Source organism: Durio zibethinus, chromosome 2, assembly GCF_047325235.1.
Source record: "Durio zibethinus cultivar Kanyao isolate XHJ-2024 chromosome 2, ASM4732523v1, whole genome shotgun sequence".
NCBI classification, from domain to species: domain Eukaryota; kingdom Viridiplantae; phylum Streptophyta; class Magnoliopsida; order Malvales; family Malvaceae; genus Durio; species Durio zibethinus.
Genome location: NC_143163.1, coordinates 5,263,623 through 5,287,359, shown reverse-complemented (window position 1 = coordinate 5,287,359; position 23,737 = coordinate 5,263,623). Strand labels below are relative to the sequence as shown.

Genomic DNA, 23,737 nt, shown 5'->3' with positions numbered 1-23,737 from the left:
TAAAGTTATTTTTTTTAAAAGATTTTGACTTTTATATTTATAAACAAAATACCACATAAAACGTTGAAATATTTAAAAACACTAGAGGCAAAATTCAAACCCAAGCCAACATCTATGGCAAATATCAAGCCAGGAGCAGCAAGAAGTGATTGCCGGGGCCTCCCAACTCCCGTTGGGACCACCTGGCATCCACTGTCAAGTTGTCCGTACAAATGTGAACGGACATGACCAATCCCTAAGGGCCGAAGGCCAATGCTTCAACTTCAACATCTTCAGTCTTTACAGAACCCAACCCACTTCACGAGTTTACTCTTGTTCTTGCCCAGCAGGAAAGTGACTTGTTCCCTTTAAAAGGGTATTTGACCGTTGAGGTTTTGGACACCTGTTAAACGCTGGAAGCCCATTTTTCCTTTCTCGTCGTTTTTCAAAATAAATAATTGCATTACTCGCTTCCTAGTCCCCACGCCAACAGGCAACAATGAAGCCGTCGAAGTTCACTGTTTTTTCTTTTGTCCGTATCTTATACTTTCATTAAATATTCCCTTTAACGTTTTATTTTTTTGGTGAAAAGGGTATTCATTACTGTTTTATACTTTCGCCTTTGGAAACTCCGTTCATTTGTCACAATAAAGAAACAAATTTCGTCTGTGATTTCAATGAAAAAACCCAACAACCCATCGATGATTTCCACGTCTTTGTTACTCGGAATCCAATTAACCACTTTTTGATGCTACATTGATCCAGCTTCAGTTTGCAGATCCCTCTAGTATGGTTTAAAGTGACTGTGATCTTGATCTTGGTTTTGGTTATTTCCAGCCATGGCGGTTGCCAGCGATTCAATACTTGCTCGTAGTCTTATAACTGAAAGAGCCACAAAATTTGGTTATAAAAATGAAGCTTTTGGAGCCAAGGTTGTACCTTGCGGGGCTATTGGCAATGGAGGTAAAGTGAAGGGCATGGTCAGGGTTGAAGTCAAAGCATCAGTGCAAATTGGTGGTTTAGAGGAAGTAAAGAAAGCAAAAGGAGAATTGATTTTTGATGTAGTGTCCGAGGGGGAGTTGAGAGAAAAGGGTTTCTTGGGGATGAGGAAAACAAAGCTTGTTTGCACCATAGGGCCGGCTTGTTGTTCGCTGGAGGATTTAGAGAAGTTGGCATTGGGAGGAATGAATGTGGCTAGGCTTAATATGTGTCATAACACACGGGATTGGCACCGTGATGTGATTAAGAAGATCAAGAGGTTGAATGAGGAAAAGGGTTTCTGTGTTTCAGTTATGATTGATACTGAAGGTAGCCAGATTCATGTGCTTGATCATGGTGCTCCCTCTACTGTCAAAGTAGAGGTATTCCTTTTTCCCCTTCTTTTATTTTCTAGAACTTTATGAATATATTGTAATTTACATTAATAGAGTTGTTCTAAAAGTGGAAAACATGAATATTTAGTGTCATTTTCTAGTACAAATGCCCATTTGTGAGAAGAGAGAAACAATTTTGATGGGTTGTATTTTTTGCTTCCTTGTTGGGATACCAGGAAGGTTCCATCTGGTTATTTACAGCTCAAAAGTTTGAGGGTTCCCGTCCATTCACAGTTCAAGCGAGCTATGAAGGTTTTTCTGAAGGTAGTAAAGCTATATCTATTATCTATTTGTGCCAAGAATCAATTCAACCAAATACTAATGGTGAAATTTTTATTTAAGGTTAATTGTATCTCAATATGTTGTATGGACTATGGATGACAGGTATTGAAGTAGGTGATGTACTTGTCATTGATGGTGGAATGGCTAGCTTTGAAGTAATTGAGAAAGTTGGGAATGATTTGCATTGTCAGTGTATAGACTCTGGTCTATTTCTGCCTCGTGCCAAATTTAGCTTCTGGAGAGATGGAAAGCTTGTAGCAAGGAATTCCGAGCTTCCCACGCTCTCAAAAAAGGTTCAATTCATTATGATTGTGGGTTTGAGTTGGAATTATTCTTAGATGCCATAGCAGATAGTCATCACTTTTGACTCATTGAATTAGTTTAGACATAATCCTTGATTTTAATTTAGCCAATCTGAGTTCATGGATATCAAATCAGCATTTTCAAATATTGGACTTTACCAGCTAATGCTATATTAGAGGATAATTTTAGTCCTGCTTCCTTCTAATGCTCATAAACATTTATCATCAAATCTACAGGATTGGGCCGACATTGAGTTTGGAGTTACTGAAGGTGTTGACTTCATAGCGCTCTCTTTTGTCAATGATGCTGATTCTGTTGGGCAATTAAAGAACTATCTCTACATGAGGTCATCCAGGTAAATATCATCACCAAGCTAAACATTTATCAATTATACTAGCTTACCAAACACAACAGAAGTGTTATACTGGCTCAACAATCTCACTTATTCACAACTTTTGATTTCTTTCTGTATAATTTCTATTCATTTGGGGCCAGATTCTATTTATTATTCCTTAGTGTCATCCCGAAAAACAGATTATTTGTGGTATCTCTGAAAGAGTATTGAACTGTTAAGCCCTACATGTGCAAGATTGTCAGGATAGGATGCCGTTTTACTATTAGAGAGTTCCTACCAAGAACTCTTCTGGTTTTTGAGTCACTCTTAAATTAAATATAAATATAAGCCTTCTCTAATCTGCAATTCAATCAATAAGTAAAACTTGAATGATGTATGAAACATAATTGAAAAAGAAGCTTTATTCTTTTGGGGTGGAATTTGATTAAATCACCCTGAACAAATATCTGGCCTAGCTATGGAGAACAAATAGACTGTCATATATGCTACAACCTTTAAAAAAAAAAAAAAAAAGAAAATTCAAGCTTTCCCATGTGAGTAAAAGCTTGAATTTCAATGGTCATATGGTGGTCTAAATATTTACTGTCTCTGCCCTTTTTTTTCTTGTGTGTTTGCGCATGTGTGTTTGTATGTAATAATGTGTACAATTTTTCCTCTCATTTTTCTCATAAGAACCCTGTGACTATAATGTTCTTCATCTTTCTGCAGTTAAACACCAACATTTAATATTCTGTTTTTTATTTGAAATTTTCCCAGAAAGAAAAGCTATAAATTTATCTTTCATACTAAAGTAAAAAGGCTTTTCTTCTATATGTTCTCAAAGTTTATGAAAATCACGAATTTTTGGCATGTGCAGATCCACTAGGGTGTTGGCAAAGGTTGAGAGCTTGGAATCACTCCAGAAATTGGAAGAGATTGTAAAGGCTTCTGATGGAATCATGGTGGCTCGAGGTGACCTTGGAGTTGAAATCCCTTACGAACAGATTCCGACAGTCCAAGAGGAAATAACTCATATTTGCAGAGAATTGAACAAGCCAGTTATTGTAGCTTCTCAACTTCTTGAGTCAATGGTTGAATATCCAACCCCAACACGAGCTGAGGTAGTATCATAGTCTTAACTGATTTTATTGTTGATATTTGGTTATGAGAAAAACATCTAGAAAACTGACATTTACGTAATTACATATATAGGGAACATTTGTAGAATTTCTTTTTAATATATTCTTCTGTGGTGCAACCAGGTAGCAGATGTTTCTGAAGTAGTTCGGCAGTATGCGGATGCCTTAATGTTATCAGGTGAGTCAGCTATTGGACCATATGGGCAGAAGGCTCTTTCTGTCTTGCAGATGGCTAGTAGTCGGATGGAACTATGGAGTCAGGAGGAAAATCGACGAAGTATTCTCCACCAGCGCCAACTTGGAGTGTCATTGCCTGATCGCATTGCTGAGCAGATCTGCAATTGTGCTGTTGAAATAGGTATTTATCCTCAGTAGCCTTCCTGTACAATTAAAATTTAGTCTTGTTAGTATCACATGACATCAAGGCTACCAACCCTGACTTGAACCATTTTATGCTCTCATAAAATAGGTTTTGTTTGTATATATGATTCTTCATTCTAAGGGACTTGGTTTGATTGGAGCAGGGTTCGTACCCTGAAAAACTCAAATTGAAGAAAGACTCAAGCCACTAGTTACTGCAATTGCCTTAAGCAATTTATATCAACTGTAGTGAAAAATATGTTTTAATCTAGGTTATTCCCTATCACCCCACCCCCCCCCCCCCCCCAAAAAAAAAAAAAAGGGAAAAGTATTGATAATTGAGTTACTCTATTGTTAGTACGATAGCAGTTGAGGCACTTATTCACACGGATGATTTGGCTTATTAGAATCTAAGACAGCTCTTTCATGTTATGTCTGATTTTAGTCGTGCACTTTCTATGCAGCTAATAATCTTGGCGTTGATGCCATCTTTGTGTACACAAAGCATGGACAAATGGCATCACTCCTGTCTCGCAACCGTCCATACCCGCCCATATTTGCGTTCACAACTGACAATGGCACCCGTATGGCTCTGAATCTTCAATGGGGAGTTATTCCCCTCCTTGTTGACCTGTCAGATGATATGGAGGCTAACATCTCAAGAACCATTGACCTTATAAGAACAAAGGGGATGTTGAAAACTGGAGATACAGTTTTGGTGGTCTCAGATTTAGCTCCAACTCATATAAATTCCACTGCATACCAATCGGTCCAAGTGAAGACAGTTGTTTAGGAAGTCATTTGCCTTGGACATGCTGCTCAACTATTGTCCATTAGGAAGTACCAAGTCACACATGTTAAATCATTTTCCTATGATCATAAGCTTGTTGCATGACAATAATTCACCATTAATACTTGTGAAAATGCGTGACAGATCATTTTCAGCTGCTATTCTATTGTGTAATCACATTTAGATTCAATTTAAAATGCTTCTGACTTGAGGGATGGATAGTTGATCGAGACTAAAATACTTATATCTCAAAATCAATTCTAATATACAGTCAAAAACCAATTCTCATTCTATAACTCACCTATGAAATCATGACACGCAAGACTGAGTCTTGAAACACCCGAACAATTTTCTAGCATGCACGACACAAGCTGCTGAGGAGGATGATCTAAATAGGTGAGGCCACAACTGCTTCGCTTAGACGAAGAAGCAAGTAGATCTGATCCAATGCGTTTGATTGATGCAAGTAGGATTCTTGTAACGGCTACAGCAGTACTAGCGTGCACGGAAAAGTCCAACCAAATTTGCCCCATCTTGCGTAAGACATTTTGTTCCTGTCCAACGTTGGAATCTTCGACGTCGTCAAACCAAGAGAATATAAAATGCACAATTCGATACGTTTGCATGAACCACATGAAAGGGAAAATTATTTTAAACAAAGCCGTCATAGCCATCAAATCACATGTAAAACGATTTTTTATTTTTAACAAAATGTAAAATAAGTGATATATTTGCATCTATTTGCCTGTAGATTAAATAAATAATTAATACATTTCAAATGTTGAGTATGTATAAAGATTATTGTTTGTAACATTGACGAATTCATGCAATCAGAATAAAATATAACAAAATTTATCTAAATGAATTTCATATTTGAAATTAGAGATTGCAACATATTATTTTAAAATATATTTAAAATTAATAAATAATATATGATAATATTTTAATTACATTGAGTTTAAATGTCTAAGATAAATTTTTAAGAATTATTACAATAATCAATATTTTTATAAAAAAAATCAAAATCAAATGCATATAAAATATTATAAATGTTAAATTTTAAAATTTAAATTATTTTAAATATTTTTCTTAAAATAATTATAAAACGTAAGAGGCTTGTATAGATTGTCAAAAAAGTGTGGGTCATACATGAGAGCTCTCTACAATCATTTGGGAACCACAATCGATACCAACAAAACACAACCGCACACCTCTCTCTTCCGCGCACATTAGTTGATGAAAGTTCTCCCGCGCTAATTTACGCCCCCTCGATTACGCTACCAAACAAAAACAACCACCCCACAGCCTCCCTTGCTCACGTTACGTGCATCTACTTTCTTCTCTCCACAGCATAATTTACAAAAACCAAAAAAAAAAAAGAAAAAAAAAATCCTTTCCCGTTGTTTTACTCAACTCAGAAAGGCTGTTAAAACTCATTTAAATTCTGATTTCTTGGAAAATTTGAAAATTTTCTTTCTCTTTAATTATTTCAAATTTTGATGCAGAGCAATAAATGCAAAATAAAATGACTTCTCTACAGATTCTGAACCCTGTTTTCTCTTCCATTTCCATTTCCCAGTCAAATTTTCCTGGAAAATCTGATTTCAGGAAGAAAATTTTCAACTTTAATAAATTTAGAAGCTTCAAGTCTTTGCACAGCCAAAGATCTAGAATTTATTGTTCTACTCAAGGAGGTGACAACAAAAGCAATGGTATGTTCTTCAATTTCTAAAGCTTTCACTCATTTTAATTGTATCTTTTTTCCTACTTTCATTTCAAAAAATTTGAAACAAACTCGTGTTAAGTCCTTCAAAAAGAAATTGAAAAGCTTTCAGAAATTAATGAAGAATACATTGAAAAGATGAAACATTTATAGTTTCAAATTTGCTAATTTTTTGGATCAGAAAATGGGCTAAGAAATTATGTTATTCATCCGGCTTGTTAGTTTTTGCTTGAAAATTTAGTTAAGTGGGTGCTAATTTCTTTGGGGCTTATAAATTGGGTGTCTTATCTCCTTTTTTGAGTAGGTAAAGAGCCTCCTGAGTCACTGTTTATGAAGGAATTGAAAAGGAGGGGGATGACACCCACTTCATTGCTTGAGGATGCCAAAAAAACCAATTTTGGACTGGATGAGGAGATGAAAGTGGGGGAGGAAGCAGGAAGTTTCTCCAAAAGGAATGTTGTCTCAACTGAATATGAGAAAAGCTTATCTAATCAAAGGGAGCGCTCCATGGAGTTGAATAGTGAAGGCCTTGAGGTTGATAGATTTTACATAATGATTTTGCATGCTGTGCCTTGTGTTAATTGATAACAGTCTTGCTTTTTGTTGCTTTCAGACCTTATGAACAAGCTTCCTTAAAAGATTTTGTTACATATGCTTCATCTTGCTAATGAAACTTGAGTGCTTCAGCTAGTTATTGATAATTGTACTTTAGCACAATTATGAACATTCTGACTTGTAATGGTAGCTTCATAATCTTAACACACTAGATTTGGAGTGTGATCTACACTTGTTTCCTTGATTGGATTTTAAAGGAAAATGAGAAACAACTTTATCTCCGGGGTTCATTTACATTTTTGGTGTTGTTATTACTTTAACATTTTAGAAAAAGATACAAAATTTCTCTATCTTCTTTTGGAGATTGTTGTAGAATCAACAACAACGTCCTCCTTTGTTTTTACTTTCCGCTGCACTGAACTTGATTTATTTGTCTTCTGTTTCGTTGAGCAATTTTGTTATTGACCCAATGTTTCTCATTTTATTTTAATTTCTTCATATATAACTAACTGTTCCGGGATCAAGAGCATTTTTATATTTATTTTTGTTCCTGTTTCTAACCTTAAACTTGTTATGTGTTTATTTATTTATTTCAGTATGGTTGGGCTAATCTCTCATTACTTCAAGCAATGTCATGTTTTTGTGCATTTAATTTCTGTATTTGCGAACACGAGACAAGAACTGAACTTATATTTTCATTGTTCAGGGGCTAGTACCGCGGGCTAAACTGTTGCTAAAACTTGGAGGAACTTTCTTCCTCAGCTTTTGGCCTTTGATCCTTTCAACTATAGCATTCTTTTCTGCTCTCTACCTCGTTAGTTCCCTTTCTCTCACTCTTGGATTTTGACTTTAGGAAATTGAAACACAAAAAACTCCTTGTTATCACGGGCTGTGCTGTTATTAGAACTATTGCAGTGGCTGCAGTGAGCTTAAAGGAAAATTCCCTTCTTAAAAAGGGAAAAAAATGACATTTATTCTCTTTTAGTCCTTTTCATTTTGTACCTATCGTTACTTTTGATGTTTGTTTGACCTACATGTACTATTGCATTGAGAAGTTACTGGGATGAGATTTCATCGGTGTGTTTGTACTGTTTTTATTACCTTGAACCATCACCTAGTTCTTCATTTTCTGTCTGCCATTAAGAGTTTGGCTATAGTTCTGTTTTATCCAATATCCTCTTTGCTAAATACTTGCTGCTTTTTTGTTGATTTGCATTTGAAGGGTTGCAGATGCTCTTTGTTTGGCTTTGTTTGTTATAAAGGCTACATACTGATAATTTTTCCTTGGGCAGTATTTTGGACCATCTTTCATTCATGATGGAAGTGAGACTCCCGTTTCATCACCGCAATTCATCGATCCTTATGCACTTCTGGAAGATGAAAGGATTTCTCAAACAGCCCCTGGTGTAAATTGAAGGACATACCAGAAAATTTCTTAGACTTAAATTACAGGTTTCTGTAGCATATTTCCTTCACCTACTGTAATTCTTTCTTTCTAAATCTTTTATCAGCAGGAACTTCTCGCTCCAATTGAAGGTTCGGTGTCTTTCATACTGTTTTATAGATCCAATTCCTTGCGAAATTGGCTTTAAAATATAGATGGTTATAGACTTTTTATTTGTTAGGAAATTGAATTGGTAGAAAAGGGCGGGGAGGGGTGGGGAGCGGCTCAACCGGAGCCAGGAACCAGATTTTCAAATCTAGTGTCTCAAACACATGCATCATTGCATTGGGTAAACAATCAAGGGGCGTTACTCGTGATCAAAACATATACCAAGTTAACTATTGATTTGAAAGTTTAATTTCTTATTATGCTGTCTTGATAATAACCCTATTTTATGGCAAATAATAGATTTAATTTCTTATTATGGCAAGATAGCAACCTCTCTCAAAACTAACATGAATCAATAGCAACAATGAAAAAAAAAGGAACCACATCACGTTTCAACACAAACACAACAGTCAACAGACTAATTAATGTGCATAGAATACCACATCAAGTCTTTTAACAAATTTCGAAGAAGAGAAGCTCACACAATACAGAAGCAACACGTGATAAAAGACAACAAATCACTGGCTCACAAAACGCAAGCCCTCACTCAGATATACTTAGTACTCATCATCACCTTCCTCTTCACCCTCACCTGACTCAGCACCAACCTCTTCATAATCCTTCTCCAGTGCAGCAAGATCCTCACGAGCCTCAGAGAATTCTCCTTCTTCCATACCCTCACCCACATACCAGTGAACAAAGGCACGCTTGGCGTACATAAGATCAAATTTGTGGTCAATGCGAGAGAACACCTCAGCCACACTGGTGGAGTTGGAAATCATGCAAACAGCCCTCTGGACCTTGGCAAGGTCACCTCCAGGAACAACAGTGGGTGGCTGATAGTTAATTCCACACTTGAATCCAGTTGGGCACCAGTCAACAAACTGAATGGTGCGCTTGGTCTTGATGGTAGCAACGGCAGCATTGACATCCTTTGGCACAACATCACCGCGGTACATCAAACAGCAAGCCATGTACTTGCCATGCCGAGGATCACACTTGGCCATCATAGATGATGGCTCAAAGGCACTATTGGTGATTTCAGCAACGGAGAGCTGCTCATGGTAAGCCTTCTCAGCAGAGATTACTGGAGCATATGAGGAAAGCATAAAGTGGATCCTTGGATAGGGGACCAAGTTGGTCTGGAATTCAGTCACATCCACATTCAAGGCACCATCAAACCTCAGTGAGGCAGTCAAGGAGGAAATCACCTAAATCCCAAGAGAAAAATATTAGGACAAACCATTAACAAAAAGACCACACAAACACGGAACGTGGCTAGAACTTTATGATACCTGAGAGACAAGGCGGTTGAGATTGGTGTAGGTGGGTCGCTCAATGTCAAGAGAGCGCCTGCAAATGTCATAGATAGCCTCATTGTCAAGAAGAACAGCCACATCAGTGTGCTCCAAAAGGGAGTGAGTTGAGAGAACACTGTTGTAGGGCTCAACTACAGAGGTGGAGACCTGGGGAGATGGGTAGACGGTGAAGCCCAACTTGGACTTCTTGCCATAATCAACAGACAAACGCTCCAAAAGAAGAGAACCAAGACCAGATCCAGTGCCTCCACCAACAGCGTTGAAAACAAGGAACCCTTGGAGACCAGTGCAGTTATCAGCAAGCTTCCTGATGCGGTCCAAGCACAGGTCAACAATTTCCTTTCCAACTGAAACAAGTAAATAGCTAATTATTAGTTCCAGTGAAACAAATAAACAAATCATATGCAAGCAAGGCAATGGAATAAGGTTCAAAAGAATTTACTGGTGTAGTGGCCACGGGCAAAGTTGTTGGCAGCATCTTCCTTGCCACTGATGAGTTGCTCTGGGTGGAAAAGCTGGCGGTAAGTACCGGTCCTCACTTCATCAATAACAGTGGGCTCGAGATCCACGAAGACAGCACGAGGAACGTGCTTCCCAGCACCAGTTTCACTGAAAAAGGTGTTAAAAGCATCATCACCTCCTCCAACGGTCTTGTCACTTGGCATCTGCCCATCAGGCTGTTAACAGAAACACAAGTGTTCGTTATTCATACGCCAGATCATAAATTTCAAAGCTAAATAGCTACAGACTAATAAAGAATAGCATGAATCTAGAAAAGAAATATCGCTCAAAACGCCTTACATTTTCAAAACAAAGATTTAAAGATCCAACAACATTTTAAAGATATAAACAAAGATTAACCAGATCTGGTGGAATAAAAAGCCTAACAGAAGAGAAAAACCAAACAAGAAAAATGTAGACATAAAAATCTCAAATCTAAGGTAAAATCAAACCAACACCTATAAATGCAATGAATCTAAGCAGATCATACACTCATAGATAAAAAAAGACAGTTAATGATAAGATTAAGAGGTAAAACGCAGATCTGAACGAAATGCGGAAATGCACATTTGCATGAAGAAGCGTGAAATGCAGATCTGAATCAAAATGAAAACTTGAGCAGATACAAAATTTGAAAGGAAGAGAGATGGCTACCTGGATTCCGTGTTCAAGGCAGTACAGCTCCCAGCAGGCATTTCCGACCTGGATACCGGCCTGACCAATGTGGATTGAAATGCACTCTCTCATTTTCGCTTATGGAATTTTCAAAATCAGAGCACAGAAAAAGATTGGGAAAACTAAACAGAAGGCGTTTATCAAGACACCTTCTGAGACAACAATTGAGATCTGATGGATTTGATGGTAGGGCTGGATAGGTATATTTATAGTTGGAGAGTGGGAAACAATTACAGATATTTAGGGTGGGCCTGTGGTTAAGATTAGGGCAGGAAGGCCCGAAATGTTATGTGGCGGAATCTGATTGGACCTTTACGAACTACCGTTTTAACCACGGTTAGTTGGCTTTTTCAATTTTTCAAGTTTTAAAATTTTGCCGCCCGGAGTACTGGCTGGACAATCGGGTTGTTGCAACGTGCTCCTAATTGGGCCGATTAAAGGCCTTGTTTGCGTAACGTTGTTTGAACTTCCGAACCTGTAATTTTTTTCAGCTAAAACAACGCAAATCTGGTCGGCAGGGTGAGATTTGGTGATTTTAAACGCAGATAATATTATGATGTAAAAGTTAAAAAAAAAAATTGATATAGTTTAAAATTTAAAATTTCTTTTATAAATTTTATAAAAACAAAAAATATGTTTAAAAAAACAGGAAAATGAACTGTTTAAAATTTAACTAATAATTTTTATATTTTAAACATGAAATAAAAATATACAGATATACAAATTATCAGAGCTAATAAGAATCAATGCTCTCATTAGCTGCTGAACAATTGCAGATATGTTAGATAGTATATGTTTTTGAAAAATAAAGGCTCTTAAGAAATTCAATTACAAAATTTTTGCAAAAGGAAGAAAAATCATCATATCACCATTTTCTCCATTACAAATTTTCTCAAAACATGTGGAGAACACTGCATACATCCTCATACTGACCTAAGGATCATATACATGGCTAAGGGATCATTAGTATTAGCAAAAAAAAGGGAAAATTCACACCTTATTGCTTGTATACCATATGAATCAAGAAATAAGGAGTTTCATTCATCCACACGAATAAAGCTTTTCTCTTTTGCTTCTTATTTTTGGTGATTTTAACATAACAATCTATCAAATTTGCAGCTTGCATCACAACTAACTACTCCTTGACATCTTAGCAATACTTGTGTTCATAAATTACTCTGAAATCAAATAAAATGGTTGGCTGAAAGACAACAATCAGCGGCCATCTTCTCAGCTTCTCTGGCTGCAGGAGGCATTTCTTTAAGAATGCAGTTGTGTGTAAATTATATTGAGACTTTTTCTCCAGTCTCCTTACTTTAAGGTTGCAAATCAAGTGGCAGGCTGTGCACCAGTCCACGCACGCTGGTCATCAACAGGTTCATTGATCCTTTGTTCACGGCTTTCTTGCATGTAAGTTACCCCAGTCCAAATCCCACGTATGAGTAAGATGCTTACAAACACAACACTTCCAAGAGTGCAAACCACCTATTTTCAATCAAAACATGTTAAAAGAAAATGAGTGGCAGAATCATGAAACAATCAGTTTGTAAAACTCTCAAGTTAAAAAAAAAAAAAATTTACAGTGAACAAGAGAATATGCTCTCAAATCTCAAGCTCTATATGCACTACTTTAAAAACGTTAACAAAGACATGCCAATAATTGTATATTTTAAATAGTTAACGAAGCATATGCACATTTACTTAGTTTATTTATTAAATAATTCATGCACACACAAGACCTAAAAGCATGGCTTGATAAGTTTTCAAAACCATATCCCCAGGAAACTTCTATCAATTCTCAATGAATTCAACTTAAGGTAAATAACCACAATTGATAAGGAGTTGACTTCCCCTCCAAGACAGAGTGCCCTGCTCAAGGATATTAACCAGCATTGGTCCTACAGAAATATGCAGTACAACACTTGGTCTTCTAACTAGCTTTACTTTATCAATTGAAAAGAAAAGCAGAATCCTACCTTGAAGATTTCTAAAAAAATTAAACCATATGCATTTGCTTCTCAGTTTCTGGCCAAGATCACAGTTCCATGCATAAAGGTCCTTTCTTAGTCTTGATTACTAAAATTACCTAAAAGCTGTCAGAGAGCCATATCTGCCCACCCACCATCCCCAATCAATATTTAGGTTCCCACATTGAAAATTGCTTATTGGTTAACAATACATCCTTCTATACACAAGCAAGAAAGCCAAACCATGACCAAGTTGATGTCAAAAGTACCAACAACCAGACCAACCCAGAACAAAAGGGAGACAACAGAAGAAAAAATTCGCTACAAAAGTTTGGACACCAAACCTTGAGCAAGCATATTGAATTCCCTGCTCGAAGAGCCAAATATTTCCACCAACCAATGTCAATTCCGAACAATCAGTTGAACAATATTTCATTCCAGTCCATTGAACCATTCAGCCCCTTCAAGTAATAATTAGCTTTCTCTAACATTGGCAAACTCAGACTTATTATAGATTTACTTTTTAAACCGCTTTAATCTTGTTAGATATACAGTGTTACAGATAGTTAATATACTATTGAACTGAAGATCAACTTAGCTATGAACTGAAGTTGAATGTGATTGGAAACGAATTAGAAAGATCAATAACACTCCTAAATGCTTCTCAAACTGTTTTTTCTTGTTGTATAAAACTACATAAAAAAATAATAAACAACGGCTGATTATAAAATGATGAATTACCTCAAGAAATGCCTTTAAAACCCACAAAAATGCCAGTATCAGGACTCCATTAACGGAGAATCCCACCTACATTAACGCAAAACAAGTAATGAATTCAACTAGAGGTCGCTGCAGAATTAATCTTATTATAATTATATATGGAAAATTCAAAATGACATTACTTTTTTTTTTTTAAAGAGGGAAAAAACAAAAGAACATGTAAATTCAAGGGTACCAGATTACTAGGGATGGAGACAGGCAAAACAGCTCGTACGGCTTTCCTTGCTCGTTTAGATATCTTTCTAAATACGTTTTGAACAAATCTAACTAACAGATCCAAACTCCTATCTTCCTCTTCCTCTTCATCCTCATCTACTTCTTGATCATCATCGAACTCCGGAGTCATCGAACGGCTCCAACTACGCGGGCCATCCACAAGATCGTCAGTCCCCTGAATAAAATTAAAAAGCTCGGTTTTAAATAAAGAAGCAAAGAAATCGTAATTGAACAAAAAAAAGTGCAAATTGAAGAGACCTGAGGGAAATTGGGGATTCTTCTGGAAGCAAGAAGGGGCTGAAAGGAATGGGATTTGAGGAGGTGGATTTGGGGGTTCCTGAAAAAGTGAGACGGCGGTTTTCTGTAGGGGATGTTAGTGAGAAAGGGACGTGACAGTGTGACGATGACAGACATGGCGGTCAGACATGAATAAGCGGTAGTTTTTTTTTTTTTTTTTTTGGTTTTTTGGAAATATGAATAAGCGGTAGTTGGTAGAAAAGGAAAAGTGCAGTAATATGCGTTGCGTTGTTCTGAGAGTTTTTTTTATTACTCCATTTATTTAGAGAAAGTTTAGTACATTATCTTTTTTTTTAGAACATAACCGATTTAATGGATATTGATTAAAATATATTAATTTTAGTTTGATTAATCAATTAAAAATAAATGTTTATTTGATTAGTTAAGTCAATTATCTATTTTCAAAATTGATTATCCAATAGATTTGATACCATTATTTAACTTTAAATATAACATAAATCAACATTATTTATACTATTTTAAAATTATATAGCATATCAAATAATTTTAAGTAATACTATAAATTATATATTTCTTAAATAATTAGAATCAATTAACCAATGAATTTAAATCAATTTCAATTATTTTGATTAATCACTTTGATTGGATTTAATTGAATCAACCGAATTGGAATTGACAAAACACTGTTTAATAACAAATCTAAGAAACTGTAGCACTTAATAAAAGGATAATCATATCTTTGATGGGTCATTCCTTGTTCTTTTCAACTCTTAAACCCAAAAGATGTTTAAAATTATGTTAGTTGTAGTAATGTTCTCTTTTCTTTTTCTGTAGAAAAGTTGCATGTCTTATTTTGATTTATATGATCCGTATATGCGAATATTTTTGCCAAATACTAAATACAATGCTATGAGATGAACAAAGATTATACACATTCTTAGTACCGTACCTATAATACTTAGAACTGAATCTGCACTTATATTCAAATACAAATATAAAGGTGTATGATTAATTCCAAAACTTTCACTTAACCATTGTGTTAGACAAAAATTTGGTTATGAAGACATGGTGAGATGGGCAACAGCTAAACAGAGTAGCTTCCTATGGGATTAGGATCAGACAGGAAAGCTTTATTAGCATGAAGATAATATATAGTAGGTATGCATGTTTTCAACTGTTGGCAACTGGCAAGTTCCCTGTAATAACAAGAAAAAGAAAGACCCAAGTTTAAATACCCAGCTACCAGTTAGAGTGCTAAACCAATTTTGTACATACAAATTTACAAGAGCATAACCGTCCATTTTATTAGAAAAACTAGAAGGCCATGGACATCATCAAACAAAGAAGTTGGAAAATCAACCACGGCACTTACAAGTTACAAGCATCAAAACCAACTGAAGAAACTGCAAATTCTCATTTTGCTTCTTCACTTCTTGCAAAAGACTTGTTCATACATACAGAGACATGATCTTTTAAAGATATACCTAAAAAAAAAATTCTCAACCAGGATCAAGTGATGCAATCACCAGCAACTATGCATTATTATGCCCTTCTCCAAGATTACAATTAGGTCCAAAATTTCGTCGCCCTCGATGTCGAGGACACTGATGTGGGAAAAAAGGTGGTAAAAAAACAGGAGGAGCAAATGCTGGCATGAAGTCATAATCACCACCAACTACAAAAGGATGAACTCCAAATGGATTAGGATCTCTCCTGATTGGAAAGTAAAATGGTCTATCAACACGAGGAAACCCTAGCCACCTGGTAATTGCCTGATTTTGCTTTTTCCTACTCTCCCAAATTGAATGAAACATCTTTTTCCAATTCCCCATTCGCATTCCTCCTGGCCAATCTGCAAACTCTTCTTCAAATTTCTGCTTCCACAGATCATTATTGGAAGCCAGATATCGCATCTCTGAGCAAACACATCCCATTCTTGCAACATCAGCACCAGGCAACGACTCCAGAATCTTAAGCTTTAACTCAGTTGGGAGACGCATCAAACAAGCCGGAAGAAACAAATCATTCCTACGAGAGATATCTATCAACAATGGCAATGCAAGCCCATCCTTCACAATCTTCCAAAACTCAAAAACTTCATTTTCAGGATACGAATTGAAAGACCCATCTTTAGTAGCGTTCGTAGTATCCTTCTTATCACCATTCTCAAAATTATTTGCCCACACTAAATCCAAGGTTGGCGCAAACCTATATTCATCCAGAGACAATTTATATATCCCTGAACCAATCAAAGATCCATAAACTTGACAAAAATGGCCCAAAGTTTGAAACTTTAAAACAACATAATCAGTCAGATTAGAACCAGAATTATCATCATCCCTCAAAAGTTCAGGCAGTGAATAACAAATTGAGACAGGACAAGACCACTCATCTGGCAAATGAAAATTATCAATTTGCAGCCTTGAAACGGGATCAAACCCCACAAAACCCGAATCCAAGAAAACCGCGTGGACTGCAATCGCCAAGAGCTTGTGAATGCTTCCATTATCACCCAGCTCTTCCCCTAAAACCTTCCTCAAGAAATAGGGCTCAGAGAACCTTTCGCTAACTGCGAAGGCATCGGTATCCATAGATTCTGGTCCACCGGTTTCTTTGGTTTCTTGAGAAACTTCGGACTCTTTCGCCATGGGTTCTTGAAATTGAGGCAATTCTTGAACTGGGGTCTCTTGATTGGCGCTGGATTCTGGCATCTGATTCGGCTCTTCAATTAGGGTAACTGTTTGAGGATCTTGATTAAAAGAAAATGAAGAAAAAGCGAAAGGATTAAGAGAGAAATAGATAAGGTCACCCGGGGCGACACCGAGGGATTGGAGAGAAGCCTGAGGGGATGGCGCGTGGAGGAGGTCCTTGGCGTTGAGAGAAAAACGGAGAGAAGATGGAGTAGGATGAGGGAGAGGGAGAGACAGGAAGAGGGTTTCCCGGAGTTGGAGAAACGTATAGGTAGATGGAACTTGGATTCTTAGCGTTTCTTTTGATTCGTAATTTCTCAGTCTCAGTTTCATCTTCTTATACTCGAAATTATATATTTTGCTCAAACACCAACGACCTTAAAGAGGAAAGGAATCAACTGTCTTGGCTGTTAAGAAAGTTTGGGGTGCAAGTTTGTGACCATATACTATGCTTGAAGGATTAAAAAAAAAATCTCTTTTTTTTTTGACCTTTTTATTTTTCCCATATAGTGGATTTTTACTAAATTATATATTTTTTTATATTTCCTAATTCAGTGATTTTCTAGGGGCAATGCTAAAAGTGTCTTTGAACATTTATTAAAAAGCATTATAAAAAGAGAAATTAAAAACATTAAAAATAATTAAAAATATATATGTTATACCTTTGAAATTTATTTGTGAAATTAAAAGGAATTTAACTATAAAAAATGAATTTTTAAAATTTTCATTAAATCCATAAAAAAAAATAATGACATCTAGACTAGAATTGATGATATCATACAATTAGACAAATTTTTACTACATTTATATGGCCTTTTTCTTTTTTTTATTTGATTTAATATTTTTATTTGTATAAATTAAATCATTTTTATTGGTAGCCATAGTTTTCTCTTTTTATTTTTTGTTTATCAAAAGTTCAATTTCAAAATGTTAAAAAATCTCATATTTTCATACTTTATTTTTTTAATAACTCACTTTATATTTTTGCTTGTTTATATTTTGTGATTCATTATTTTCATTCATTTAAATTAGAAAAAAAAAAAAAAAAAAAACCATAACAAATCAAAACCTTGTGGAATTATGATAAAGTTCAAGCTTTGTTGTTAATTATCTGTACTATTATAAAACCTTTTATCGATGTGTAAGTAACACTAAATCAGTTGAAGAACGAAGAAAAAAAAAAATCTAATGAATACAAAATTAAAGATATTTGTTATTTTCACTTAAACAAAAAATTAACTATCCACCTTTTTTACCTCAAATAAGACTTACTCACTTTTTTCATAAATTATTTTTTTCTAAGACACAAATTAAAAAAAAAATCACCCACACATAAAATTCTACTATATCTTTCTTTTCTATTTATGTTACATTAAATATTCTTATGTTATTTTCATATTTATTTACCATCACTTAAAATTATATTATTTTTTAATTTTAACAAAAGGTAGCAAGGTTAATCCAAATTAGTTAATGGATTTTTAATCAAATAATAAAATGATTAGTATATTTTTTATTTAAATAAAAAATTTAAACCTTGTTTTTTGAATAAAAAAATTCATATTGATAAAATGCTAGATTTTGAATCTTCATATTTAAAATAAATTTATAATAATTTTAAGTAAATAAAAAGAAACTCAATTGCATAATTAGCATTTTAAAGAAAATTTTAGTAAAATTTTATTATAAAATTAATGCTTTTATGAACATCAATCAATTAACACCATCTTTTTCTAAACAATATTGCTGCCAAGTTACAAGATTTCTCTACAAAACAAAACTCCCATCGTTTTTCACTGATCATTAACGGATGAAAATCTCTTTCCATCGGCCATAAATTGAAGCATTAGTTGACATACCAGTGTTACAAATTGTCCTTGGCGGTTCATTTATCACTCTTTGCTAAACAAAATGTAGTGTCTGTGTGGCTGTGCCCAGTTTCTTCTTGGTGTCAAACCCACTACTTTGGTTTAAGTGCTATTATCCCTATCGCCATGCAGCATGCACTCTGTGATGAGCTTTGTTCGGTTATTTCATTCTCAAATGGAATACTCCGGCATCCAACTAAACAAAATAATGAAACAATGCTCCTCCGATAGCTCACCTCGCTATATTTCCTGGAGGACTCGAAGAAGGATATTATTTATTACTTTCCTTCACTACCAGTCGTTTCAAAAATTCGTGGGAAATTATGCAAACTTCAAACATGCAAAGAACTGTCAATCACTGGCATGCGAATGTAATAGGTTTATGTGTTAGAGGATTTGGTTCCCAAACAATGTGATGGCATGGTGAAAACGATGAGAATCTCTTCACACCATCCATCCAAATGAAGGAAACTCAGTTCCTCTCCTCTCACTCTAATCAATATAAGAAGAATAAAACAAGTCATTTACCTTGTTGACATCTGAGTTTGGAAAGAAAATGCATCATTCTACAGGCATCCTACTCATAAAACATTAGCTACTTAAAATTAAGGGCCGAATGGTCTAAGCTCTAGATTCCATAATAGAAGAACTGAACTCTATTCTTTACCTTCTATTTTGCTTGAATGTATTTATTTTTTTCATTCAATGAAAACAAATTTTACAGGATAATTGTAAACAGTATGATCATCATCCTACTGAAAGGTGTAGATAAAATGTATACAATTTACAAGTGACCTATTATTTAGAGATCGCCCCTGAAAAATGGATCACTGAAGAATGGGCTGGAGAATGTACCTCCTCCGTTAGGGAAAAGAGTAAGAAAACAGATGAGACCTAGAACAACACCCCAAGCAAACCTGTTATCTCCCAATGGGGTGATCTCATCTTTTGCAGGCATTTCTTCTCCACCACGAAAGAAGGTTGCGAATAATCCCCAAACCAAACAGAGGACACTTCCACTCAGGCCACCAATGCCGAGGAGAAGTGATGTGGCAAACGACAACAAAGTAGCAGTATTTCTTCCAAACATTGCTTGAGCAATGCGGCCACCTTCAAGTCTCCCACAGGGCAACAAGTTCAAAGAAGTCACCACCATTCCTGAAGAAGAATGACTTGGTAAATAACTTATAAAAGTTTCAATGTTTGGCTGCATAAATGCTGCCTCCAATAAAGTCTTGATAGCATCTTTACGGTAAAAAAGAAAGAGAGGAAGCGAGAATGATGTCTTTTTATTTTTGCAAAATGCTCTGTAAATGGAAGTTCCTTATCACTTTGTGCTCTTTAGTAGCTTTAGGAATTGATGAAAGTGAAACTAGATTATTTTTCGTGCCCTTGAAATAATAAGTCATCCTTTATGAATCCTAATAGACAACCAATTTGTGTTATCCTGCAATCATGGTAATTAACGTCATCAATCAACAAAGCAAAGAAACTTACCCAAAAGTCCAGCAAAAGCAAGGGGATCGACTGGAACTCCAACCCCTTCTACAGCATATGGTAATACATTCCCAAGGTCATCTGCATATGGTCCAATAACAAATTGGATAAAAGAAAGCAACGGATTGTTGTAGAAGAACTGAGGCCTTATAAACCTGGAAAAAGGGAGCGAATTTTATAAGCACATACCAAACTGGATTATTCTCATCTGATTATGGAATTTATTAATTAGGCTGACAATGGTCCATATTAGAACAACCTTCAGGAGGCATTGATGAAATTTCCAAACTGTTAACTAAATAAAAAAAGGGATAATTTCCAGAAGGTCAGTGTATATTCTCACTAAGACTATAGTCACTTGCCTGATTTAAAGGATTGTACACCTTGTTGCCACTACTTTGATGTATTTTCTACTATAATAGAATCTATATAATATTTGCATATACATTTTCCCTAATGTTACTATGAAGAGGTTAACCTAGCAAGCATTGCATTTTCCTTCTTTTTAATTTTTCCCTCAAACAAAAGGCAACTAGTGTTTGTAAACATTGTCACAGTCGAAAACTTACAATGCATTATCACCACCATTAAAGCTGCCATCAGCTACAAAAGCAGCAACTGCAAGCACCAGTGATGTCAAATAAGCACTCGCCGTACGTGCCACTGGAATATCAAAAAGAGCCTTCCCATTTGGAAGCAGTGATTCATAATTATTCATCACCCCCAAACAGCCTGTCCAATTAGATGGAACAAGAAAAGAGGGGCTGAGTTTAACACCATAGCGAGCTGCCATCACCCTTGTTGCTATCTGCCAAACACAAAAAAATACAGCCTTAAATAACTGTGTGGCTGTGTGCATAGCAACTTAGCAAGAGCAAAGGAAACTATTGTAAATATAAAACATGCAAGTTCTGCTTATAATGCCTTGCCGTGAATCTCTCCTTTTAGCTTAAGAAGATTAATGCACAGCCTTTGAACAAACACAAGAACACAACCATTATTATTTGAGCCAAAATGAAAAATGGTTAACGAAAATAACAAATTATGGACCTGAAAATTAGGTTCAGACATCAGATAAGATACATATTATATATGAAGTTTCATACATAAGTTATGGCATACCTCAGAAACTCCCAAAATGGAGACAAAGCCACCAAAAAGAGGCACGACATCAGCTAGATAGTCATCAAATGTAGCTCCAGGTTTCAGGAAGAATCCACTCATCAGAGCAATGGTCCCAAAAGTTGCAACACATAAGGCTATTGCACTAACATATCCCCAAGGAGTGCTCAGCGTGGTAGACTCAAATTGTAGATCTATTTCTGATTTAGGTTGCACCACACATGCCTTGAAGTACAAGAACAACTAAATTAGGCTCTGATAAGCAAAACATATTCACCTTTTTATTCTGAAAGCATAAATGCTACCATGGGTGGCAAAATTAAGTATCAGCTCATGTTGAGTTACCTGTTTTATAATGTCATTCGTTTTTTCCTCCATGAACCATAAGACAACTTCCCTGCCTGCAGCATCAGATAGTTTTTTCTCCAGTAGAGGAATGACATCTTCAATGGGTCTTCTCAAATTCCCAATGAAAATCCCCCCATCTCCAAATCTTCGGACATCAGTTGCAAAAAATGTATCAAACCCAAAACAGCTCTTTAACTGTCATGCCAACATCAACACAACAAAAAAAGCCTTCAATGCTCTTTGGCATGCTCTAATACAATTAATGCTTACAGAAAAATGAACTAATTCTTAACTAATAGAAAAAACACAAACAAGTTATGAAGTATATTTAATGCATATGATTACGAAAAAATTAGATGCATCTCAACAATCTTCGAGAGTATAGACAATAAATCATTATAACAAGATCGGAAACCCTTGCCGGGGAAGTTGAAACAAGCTGGTTAGAGCCAAAAACATACAAATAAAGAACATCTATCAATATGTACCCACAAATTTTGTTCAACAAGGCAAAATGTACTTATTTCTTAATTCCATTCTAACAATGATCAAAGTCGATAAACTTTATTTTAACAGAAGCACATAATAGAACATTTCAAAGAAAATTTGAAAATCCTAATAGTATTAAAGAAAAAAAAAATCACCTTATTAAGATCAAGAGCCTTGAAGGTCTCCTCTGCTTGTTCCAACCTTTCCCTCTCCCTAGTCAAGTTATCACGCACCAGTTTATTGAAAAACCCCACAATTGGATTATCACTGTTCTCCCCATCAAGTTCCTTGAGCTTCCTATCGGCTCTCTTCTTCTCAAGCTTTATTGCAGCCTCAATAGAAGGGTTGCCCATGAACTTCTTAAACTCCTCATCTGTCTTCCAATCCATTTCTTGCTGGTTTTCTTTCTCCTCAGTTTCTTCATTTGTTTTACTCAATTCAGTTTCTTGAAAACTCTTTTCAGTGTCAATTTCATTGCTTAGTTTGTCGGATGCTACTGCAACTGAAGACGAAGTAGGTACACTTTCTTGCTCATCATTAACAGAGGACTTGAGAGGCTTTAACCTTCTTGATAATGGAAGATATTGATCTTTAACTGATAAATCAAGGGCCTTTCTTGGATTGCAACTGGAATATACATAAAAGGAGAGATTAGTTTTATTCTTCAGTGATTTCATGTCATCAAAGGATGAGACAATGGTAGATAAAGTACTTGAGCCAACATTCTTATTCTTAAGTTTCTTATTGTGCTGGGTATAGAGATTGCATGAAGACAAGGAAAAGTGCGAAGTGAAGAAGAAAGTAGCCATTTAAAGAAGTTAATGCTGGAGTGCAAGTCTAAAGGAAAACATGGGGAAGAGAATAATAAGAAAGGGAGAGAGACATGTCTAGAAAGTTAGAGAAGTTTAACAGGTGGAGTGGTTCAAGCAAATGGAGACAGATGAAGGAGTTTTTGTGTGGTGGTGGATGAGCTGAGCGAGAGTAGGACTTCAATTGTAATGGAGCCTTCTTTATTATTTCAGTTTATCCAATTCCGTGACTTATTATTGGCCAAAAAGGAAAAAAAAAATCCAGAGTGATGGTCAGGAAGGGTGACGAATTCAACATCGACTATATATTACAGTTAATTTTGAATTTTTTAAAATAAAATTGTGAGATTGAATGAAATGAAAACGGAAAATATATTATAAATTGATATAAGCTGTGACATTTAATATTTTTGTATTTCAAGCTAGCGCGGACAATGATACTTAAAATTTTCGCATTTAGTCTAAAACAGCTAATTTGACCCAGTCAAATGGTCAATTAGAGAAACGGGCTGTTTTAGTAATTGGGCGGAAAAAAGACCGGTTACAATTGTAAACGCAACGCAAAATCCGCAACGCCTATATTTAGATTTTTTTACCAAACCAATTGGATTTTCTTTTTTTTATTTTCTTTTCCGTTTCACATCAGGAATAAAAAAAGAAAAAACGCGTGAATTTCGTTTGGTCCATAGTCAAAGGGTCAAACTCATGAAAATTTAACATAAAAGTGTTTTAGTAATGCGGGCTGAATAAATAAGTCGGTTACTATTACAAACGCACAGCTAAATCCCAACGTCTATATTTTGGATAT

General features: G+C 35.5%; 6 protein-coding genes across 7 annotated transcripts; 2 read left to right on the top strand and 4 right to left on the bottom strand.

Annotated features, from left to right (window-relative positions):
- The first annotated feature begins 510 nt into the window (after window positions 1-510).
- Window positions 511-4,771, top strand: LOC111309033 (pyruvate kinase isozyme A, chloroplastic-like). Its single transcript, XM_022907808.2, has 7 exons — window positions 511-1,340; window positions 1,529-1,616; window positions 1,737-1,927; window positions 2,174-2,292; window positions 3,149-3,392; window positions 3,534-3,768; window positions 4,235-4,771. The coding sequence occupies exons 1-7, from the start codon at window positions 819-821 to the stop codon at window positions 4,561-4,563; spliced, it is 1,728 nt and encodes a 575-aa protein (XP_022763543.1). The 5' UTR covers window positions 511-818; the 3' UTR covers window positions 4,564-4,771.
- Window positions 4,772-5,915: 1,144 nt separating this feature from the next.
- Window positions 5,916-8,368, top strand: LOC111308326 (uncharacterized). Of its 2 annotated transcripts, XM_022906647.2 has the most exons (4): window positions 5,916-6,272; window positions 6,588-6,817; window positions 7,545-7,652; window positions 8,131-8,368. In XM_022906647.2, the coding sequence occupies exons 1-4, from the start codon at window positions 6,074-6,076 to the stop codon at window positions 8,251-8,253; spliced, it is 660 nt and encodes a 219-aa protein (XP_022762382.2). In that variant the 5' UTR covers window positions 5,916-6,073; the 3' UTR covers window positions 8,254-8,368. The 2 variants fall into 2 exon arrangements, with proteins under 2 accessions (XP_022762382.2, XP_022762383.2); XM_022906648.2 differs by lacking the exon at window positions 7,545-7,652 and having other exon boundaries at window positions 5,937-6,272.
- A 387-nt stretch (window positions 8,369-8,755) lies between these two features.
- Window positions 8,756-11,061, bottom strand: LOC111309032 (tubulin alpha-2 chain-like). Its single transcript, XM_022907805.2, has 4 exons — window positions 10,865-11,061; window positions 10,152-10,386; window positions 9,686-10,056; window positions 8,756-9,601 (listed from the first exon to the last, which is right to left on the bottom strand). Exons 1-4 carry the CDS (start codon window positions 10,955-10,957, stop codon window positions 8,948-8,950), a joined length of 1,353 nt encoding a protein of 450 aa, XP_022763540.1. The 5' UTR covers window positions 10,958-11,061; the 3' UTR covers window positions 8,756-8,947.
- Window positions 11,062-11,854: 793 nt separating this feature from the next.
- LOC111309031 (ATP phosphoribosyltransferase regulatory subunit) lies at window positions 11,855-14,391 on the bottom strand. Its single transcript, XM_022907804.2, has 4 exons — window positions 14,107-14,391; window positions 13,808-14,023; window positions 13,594-13,659; window positions 11,855-12,370 (listed from the first exon to the last, which is right to left on the bottom strand). Exons 1-4 carry the CDS (start codon window positions 14,260-14,262, stop codon window positions 12,215-12,217), a joined length of 594 nt encoding a protein of 197 aa, XP_022763539.1. The 5' UTR covers window positions 14,263-14,391; the 3' UTR covers window positions 11,855-12,214.
- A 993-nt stretch (window positions 14,392-15,384) lies between these two features.
- On the bottom strand, window positions 15,385-17,266 carry LOC111309030 (F-box protein SKIP22-like). Its single transcript, XM_022907803.2, has one exon. It carries the CDS (start codon window positions 17,127-17,129, stop codon window positions 15,639-15,641), a length of 1,491 nt encoding a protein of 496 aa, XP_022763538.2. The 5' UTR covers window positions 17,130-17,266; the 3' UTR covers window positions 15,385-15,638.
- Window positions 17,267-19,324: 2,058 nt separating this feature from the next.
- Window positions 19,325-23,103, bottom strand: EGY3 (ethylene-dependent gravitropism-deficient and yellow-green-like 3). The gene is made up of 6 exons (XM_022906646.2): window positions 22,276-23,103; window positions 21,629-21,826; window positions 21,284-21,508; window positions 20,731-20,969; window positions 20,162-20,316; window positions 19,325-19,822 (listed from the first exon to the last, which is right to left on the bottom strand). Exons 1-6 carry the CDS (start codon window positions 22,927-22,929, stop codon window positions 19,467-19,469), a joined length of 1,827 nt encoding a protein of 608 aa, XP_022762381.2. The 5' UTR covers window positions 22,930-23,103; the 3' UTR covers window positions 19,325-19,466.
- Window positions 23,104-23,737: the final 634 nt, after the last annotated feature.